Source organism: Gekko japonicus, unplaced genomic scaffold, assembly GCF_001447785.1.
Source record: "Gekko japonicus isolate JY-2015 unplaced genomic scaffold, Gekko_japonicus_V1.1 scaffold3221, whole genome shotgun sequence".
NCBI lineage: Eukaryota > Metazoa > Chordata > Lepidosauria > Squamata > Gekkonidae > Gekko > Gekko japonicus.
The window spans coordinates 38,841-45,604 of record NW_015163704.1 but is presented as its reverse complement, the minus strand read 5'-3'; the positions used below and the strand labels follow the sequence as shown (position 1 = coordinate 45,604).

At 56.2% G+C, this 6,764-nt stretch overlaps 1 protein-coding gene across 1 annotated transcript in view; it reads left to right on the top strand.

Moving 5' to 3' along the window:
* FAM63B (family with sequence similarity 63 member B) overlaps positions 1-6,713 on the top strand; it is a 10,218-nt gene extending 3,505 nt beyond the window's left edge. The window contains exons 5-8 of the mRNA XM_015407827.1: positions 777-919; positions 1,859-2,032; positions 3,945-4,130; positions 5,875-6,713. Coding sequence (XP_015263313.1) covers positions 777-919; positions 1,859-2,032; positions 3,945-4,130; positions 5,875-6,003 — 632 coding nt within the window. The 3' untranslated portion in view covers positions 6,004-6,713. The remainder of the gene's footprint in view (positions 1-776; positions 920-1,858; positions 2,033-3,944; positions 4,131-5,874) is intronic.
* Positions 6,714-6,764: the final 51 nt, after the last annotated feature.

The following is a 6,764-nucleotide window of genomic DNA, read 5'->3' as shown; positions in this document are numbered from 1 at the left end:
GCTCTTCCTCTTCCTCCAGTCATGCTCACTTGGATCGACACGCCAAATCCCAAGTAGTTTGTACATCAGTTCCTTTAGTTTTACCAGAGAGCAGCGTCCTCGTATAATTTTGGGATTGTCTTCTCCCTGCTCTTGCTGCCACTTGGGCCTTCCCACCCCTTCTGTCAACGGCGTCTGGTGTGGCAACCTCGCTGTGTCGTAGATTTGCCCAGTGGGAGTTTGGTGGTAGTGGAAGGCGCCGTGAGGTGGCAGCAGACTTAACATAAGAACATAAGAGAAGCCAATGTTGGATCAGGCCAAAGGCCCATCCAGTCCAACACACTCTGTGTCACACAGTGGCCAAAAATACCAGGTGCCCTCAGGAGGTCCAGCGGTGGGGCCAGGACACTAGGAGCCCTCCCACTGTTGACCCCCCCCAAGCACCAAGATGACAGAGCATCACTTGCCCCGGAGTCCCTATCTATACCTTGTGGCTAATAGCCACTGATGGATCTCTACTCCATATGGCGACCCCGTAGGGTTCTCAAGGCAAGAGATGAGCAGAGGTGGTTTTGCCACTGCCTCAGTCTGCCTCCCGGCCCTGGTATTCCTTGGAGGTCTCCTGTCCAAGGACTTGCCAGGGCCGACCCCCCTTAGCTTCCGAGATCTGCTGAGGTTGGGTTAGTGTGGGTCATCCAGGCCACGGCACTGGGCATTCCACGTCGTCTAATGAAACCTAGCGTGGCCTCCATCGTGGTGTCCTGTGGGTGCAGACCCTGTGTTTTTTGTCTCCGCAGGCATTGTGGCAGAGCAGTTTCTAAACAACACAGCCACTCAGTTGACCTACCACGGATTATGTGAGTTAACTTCCACAGTTCAAGAAGGAGAGCTATGTGTGTTCTTTAGAAACAACCACTTTAGCACCATGACCAAACATAAGGTATCTGGCTATAAACAGTTTTTGTCATGTCAGAGTCTGTGGGTTGATTTGATGCTCAGAGGCCCGAGGCCTGCTCCCGAGACAGAGGGGGATGACAGGGTCTCAACCCTGCCTAGAAAGTCGCGTGGCTTCTTTGCGTGGTTCCGTTCTGACGGTTATCTGGCTGAACCAGGCCCTGGAGGACCAGCGAATGATTCCTCCGCTGGTGTTCTCCCTCCTCTGTCTTTAAAATGTTTTCCTTGAACGGATTTCTGTATATGCTTAAGAGTTGTAAGTGCATGTATATTTCAGTGCTTTGAGCCTAAAGGCCCGGCTTCTTGTTGATCTATCTCATAAGACTCTTGTCCCGAAATGTGTGGCCGATGAGTTATTCGGTGGCTTAAGTGGCCCGTTCACAATCGTGTCCTCTGCCGGTTCCATGTCCCTGGAACCTTTGCCAGACCCATGCAGAGACTCCTGGGGAAGAGAAGCCCAGTGCTGGAACTCCTTCCCCCGTCACTGATGTGTCTGGTGACATCTGTCCTCCTCACCCAGATTTTTAACAGTCCTTAACTGTGTTACTGGTATCAAGTCTGTATTGCTGACTGTTCATTGTTTTGTTGGTGGGACTTCAAGTGTAATGCTTTGGTGGCTTTCAGAGTGGAAATGTGAAATTTTGCAGGGTCAGGACTGTGAAACAGCCAGCCCTTTAAGTCACCCAAGTAGCTCCGTTCTGCTGTAAGGGCCTTCCCCGGAGTTCCTGCACGTGGCTTGATGTCCACGTGGCACGTCTCCGCAGCAGAAGCGCATTCCCAGCGTCGAGAGGGGCTAGCTGGGCTTCTGGAGCCCAGGACACCCCCACTGACTTCCTAGCACTCACTGGCTCTGCTGACCACGGGATTTGTCTCCAAAGTAATTCCCAGCTGTTTTAAAAGAACAAAACTCTCTCTTTCCACGTAGGGTCAGCTTTACCTTTTGGTGACAGATCAGGGTTTCCTCACAGAAGAGAAAGTTGTTTGGGAAAGTTTACACAACGTGGACGGGGATGGGAATTTCTGTGACTCGGAATTCCACCTGCGACCTCCATCGGATCCGGAGACTGTATACCGGGGGCAGCAGGATCAGATTGACCAGGTAAAACTTGGGATGTTGTCCAGTGTCTCTGCCAGTTCAGCATCTGGGTTTGGGGTTTTTTTTGTAGTTTTATGTGTGTGTGTGTGTTGCTCAGTCCTTGGTGTGCGCGCGTGCACTTGGAAGTCGTGGCAAGCTCTGGTGACTGACCCCTAGTGGGGGCCTGGAGGATATTCGGAGAGGTGGAAAAAGGCCCCCCCCCCCCCCCCCGCCGCCTCTGGTATCCCAGGGAGGTCTCCCGTTCCAGTACTCGCCAGTTGCCCCTGCTCAGCTTCCGTGGTTCAGCATCTGGGACGGAACGTGATGGTTTCCTCTTCTCTTCCCCCCTCCTTTTCCTCTGGAAGCAGAACCATTAAGCTAAGCCCAGTAGGTTCTGTTCAGGTGGGTGTGTGACGCCGTGGCTTAATGAAAATACGTGGTTTGAGTGACTGGCTGAGCGCAGACCCTCCTGCTGTCGTTCACTAGGCTCTGTCCAGCAGGATCTGAACCCATGGCTTGAAGGTGGTCTAGAAACCACGGTTCATCTTAGCTGTGTTTTCTCGGCGTGCCCCGTTCATGGGACACAGGCCGGTTTGGTTCATGAGGCGGCAGAACGGCCTAACCCGCAGGGATCTTTGACTGGCTCTTCTCTACCGCTTGTCATTTCTGCAGAAATCCCTTTCCTGGAGATGTCTTCGTTTTTTTGGGGGGGGGGGGGTTGTACCTCGGACCCTGTGAACCCACTCCTCGCCAAACGTGGAGGGGCAGGTAGAGGAGAGTCAGCCAGCTTGCACAGGATCCATCCTATGCCCTCAGGCGATGCCTCCCTCTACGCTGTGGAGTCTTCTTGTGAGCCAGAATTCCCCTTTGTGAGCTCCTGGCATTAAAACTGTGAGCCAGCGATTTGGCTACTGTGTTAATTAGTTTGCTCTGGAGCCCCTCCTTCCTGAGCTGAGACAGAAATCTGTGAGCTGGAGGCTAAAAAACTGAGCCAACTCACACTGACTCAGCTTAGAGGGAACACTGCCCTCAGGCGCCTGTTCCTGTCAACATGCCTGCTGCCACTCTCCGCTCAATCTACTTCACGGGGTTGTGGTGAGGATTACGACGGAGAAGAGAACGTTCGACTGCCTTGGGCTCCCACCGGGGAGAGAGGCTCAGTAGAAATGAAGCACCTAGTTAAAGTGTGGAACTCTCTGCCCCAGGGTGTGGCCATGGCCCCCCTCTTGGAAGGGGCTGTCAGTGGCTCGTCATCCTGGTGGACATCTGCTCCCTCCAGCCACAAGGGCAGTCTGCCTCTTGGCTGGGGTGCCACGGGGAGGAGGACGCGGTTGCAGCCGTCCTGCTTGTGGGCTTCTGGGAGGCCACGGGGCTCACGGAATGCCAGGCTTGAGGGTCCTTTGGTCTGACCCAGCGTGGCTCCTGAGCAGATAGACTCCGTCCTGGTTTCAGCAAAGCTGTTGCCGTGCTTGGGTAAGACATGAGGAAAGGCTGAAAGAGTTGGGTTTGTTTAGCCTGGGAAAGAGAAGGCTTAGAGGGGACAGGATGGCCGTCTTCAGATATCTGAAGGGCCGTCATGTAGAAGATGGAGCAGATCTATCAGGAGAAACTTCCTGACTGTCAGAGTGGTTGAGCAGCGGAACAGATTGCCTCGGGAGGTGGTGGACGTTTCCAAGCGGAGGCTGGACGACCCTCTTCCGGGTGTGTTGTAGGGCTGTCTTCCGGCTCTGCTCCTGCAGAGTGCAGAGGGGGGCTGGACTTGACGACCTGCAAGGCCCCTTCCGACTCTAACGTCCTGTGACTAAGGCCTACCACCAGGGCGCCCCGTTTGCTGTGCGGTGAGAGGGCGAGGAGAGTTCCCCCGGGCAGCTCTCCCGTGGCTGGGTCTCGTGGGGGAAGGGGGGCCTTCAGTGACGCGAGCTGTGCCTCCTCCTAGGACTACCTGATGGCCTTGTCCCTGCAACAAGAGCAGCAAAGCCAGGACATTCCCTGGGAGCAGATCCCGGAAGGGATCAGCGACCTCGAGCTGGCCAAGAAGCTCCAGGAAGAGGAGGACAGGCAGGCCTCCCAGTTCTACCAGGAACAAGAGCAAGCGGCGGTCGCGGCGGCGGCTCAACTCCAGGTATGCCTGCTGGGTGGGTGGGTGGGGGAGGGGGGCTCCCTGATGCCGTCCCGTTCTCCAGACCCGGGCGTGTTTGTTCAGCCGCAAGTCAGAACGTGTCAGACGATGGCCGGGGGCTCCTGCAGAGGTTGCGGTGATGGTGGCTCGGGAGTGTTTTGAGGCAGCGCCATCCCGTGACGGAGGTGGGGTGTGGAGGGCACAGCCACTGCCGGGTCCTGTCTGTCACCATGCAAGTAGGGGGCCCGGACGGCACCCCTCGGCCGATGGGAGAAGCTGGGTCCCCTGGTTCTCTAGCCTGCCGGAGGAGGAGAGGGGAGGCGGCAGAACTTCGGGGGCTGCAGAAGGAGCTGGGCAGGGGTCCGGGCCGGGGAAGCCGGGGGTTGAAGGGAAGGCCAACTTCTATGGAGCCTGCCTGCATCCAGTGTTAGCATTCTGGTGCCTGCCCGCCGTTGTGTGGCCTGGGTTCAAGGCAGCTGGAAGCTTCCCGTTCAGTCTTTCCCTGCGCGCGGTCCTCTCGCGGAAGCACCCGCAGCTTCATCAAGCAAGAGACGTGCTTTCTGTTCCGGAAGAACCACGCTGAGCAAGGGGTCCTTTCCAGAAGGCACCCAGTAAATTCCTGAGAAAGTGGTGGTGGAAAGGGGGGCCCCCAGGTCGCAGGCCCTCGTACTTCAAGGCAAGAGGTGTCCAGAGGTGGTCTGTCGCTGCCTGCCTCCTCTTGAGAAATCAAAAAAAAAAACAACCCAAGGGAAAAAGACTAGCGTCACAGAAGTCCCAAATATACAAATTCCACTAGTAGAAAACACCATCAAAGATTGCCAAACCATAAGTGGAACCTACGGTTCGCTTCTTACACTATGAGCCTTGTGGTCTGTTGAAATGGTTGGAATCAGGTTCCACCTACACAACTGGCAAAACTGAAGAAGTCGAAGGAAACGCATCTTCCAAGTATCTAGAACGGGCGTCTTTGCAAAGGCTGTTTGGAAAATGTTATGACTACTTGGACTACTTGGACTCCTCCTATCGAGTTCAACTGATGACATGGACTCGGCCCTGCCCTGCCCCCAAGCCGCCGCAGCCATCCCATGCCCCCTTAAGGTGCAGCAGACAAGAGGTGCTGGGGGGGGGGGGATGTGTCTGGTGGGAAGCGGCAGTGTAGGAAAATTTTCAAAAAGGAAATGAAGCTTAGTAGGAACGTTCAGGGAGCTTTTGGTAAGGACTGGATCTACCACCTGGGTTGTTTTTGTGTGTGTGCGTGTGTGGTTCTAGATACGATTAATATCTTGGGTTAAACCTGCAGGCTGCCAGCAGCTGTACATCAGAAGCAATGCCTCCCTCTAAGCTGTGGAGTCCTCTGAGCAAAAATTCTCCTTTGTGAGCTCCTGGCATTAAGGTTGTGAGCCAGTGATTTGGCTGTGGCATAAAATTAGTTTGCTCTGGAGCCCCATCCTTCCCGAGCTGAGACAAAAATGTGCGAGCCGGAGTCTAAGAAACTGTGGGCTAGCTCACACTCACTCATCTGAGAGGGAACACGGATCAGAAGGCCTCCATCCTGGCCGTTGCTGTCTTCAGCATACTCTGGCGCCAGGCTGGAAGGGATTCTGATAGAGCGCAGTCATCACCTGTGGCCTCTCCCCCCCCCCAACTTCAGCAGTTTGTTTGGCACAGCGTGGCCAGTCCCTGCGGTTGTGTTGCTGTTGCCAAGCCGAAGGATTATTCAGACCAGCCGTTCTCTCTTTCCCAGCAGGTGCCGGGAGCTGCCTCGCCAACGACAGGAAGACAATCTGTGGGCAGCGAGCGGAAGCGCAAAGAGCCCCGGGAGAAGGAGAAAGAGAAGGAGAAGGAGAAGGAGAAGAACAGCTGTGTGATTCTATAACGGCAGGTGGACTCTGCCCGGACCCAGTCGCAGATCCCTGGATCCGACAGACGGGGACGGACACCACGCCCCACAGGCCGCCCGTGCCCGGCAGCCCCTCGGAGCACTCCATGGGAGTTGGGTGCAGCCACCTGTGCTTCTGAAGCAGGGGAAGGGAACTAACCACGCCTTGGTGGATTGGGCCCCCCCACTTGCCGCCGGTTTTGCACCACAGGCCCACGGGCGGTTCGCTAGCGAGCTCCTTCTTGCCTCAGTGACGAAAGGAGGCAGGAACTGTTTTTTGCGGCGGGCTTCTGCCGGAGGCCTGCGCCTCAGCACAAAAGAGCCACCCTGGGCAGTCTGTCGTCCGCTCACGGGCTCTCCCCCAGCAGGCTCCGGCCCAGGCGTGTCCTGTGTGGGCGCACAATGCGGGGTGTCGGTGGCCGAGAATCAAGTGTCACAAAGGGAAGGAAGCCAGAAAAGCTGAGACTCTCGGACCTTCGGGCAGTTGGGGCTCCAACCCACCCGCTTACACGTGCGCGAGGCCAGAGCCGACCTGTTATTGATTGACCTCTCTACGCAGGAGAAGCCGGTAGGCCACACAATCACTCGTTTCTTGCCTTTTCTCCAGAAGTACCTTGGACAAGTCACCGGGGGTGGTGGTGGTGGTGGTGGGAAGGGGTTGCTCGTATGCCTTATCAAGTGTACTGTAGGCCGATCGTCTCTCCCGCCCCCCCCGTGCAGCTCGAAAGCACACGCCCCCTCCCCTGTGGGACTGCCCC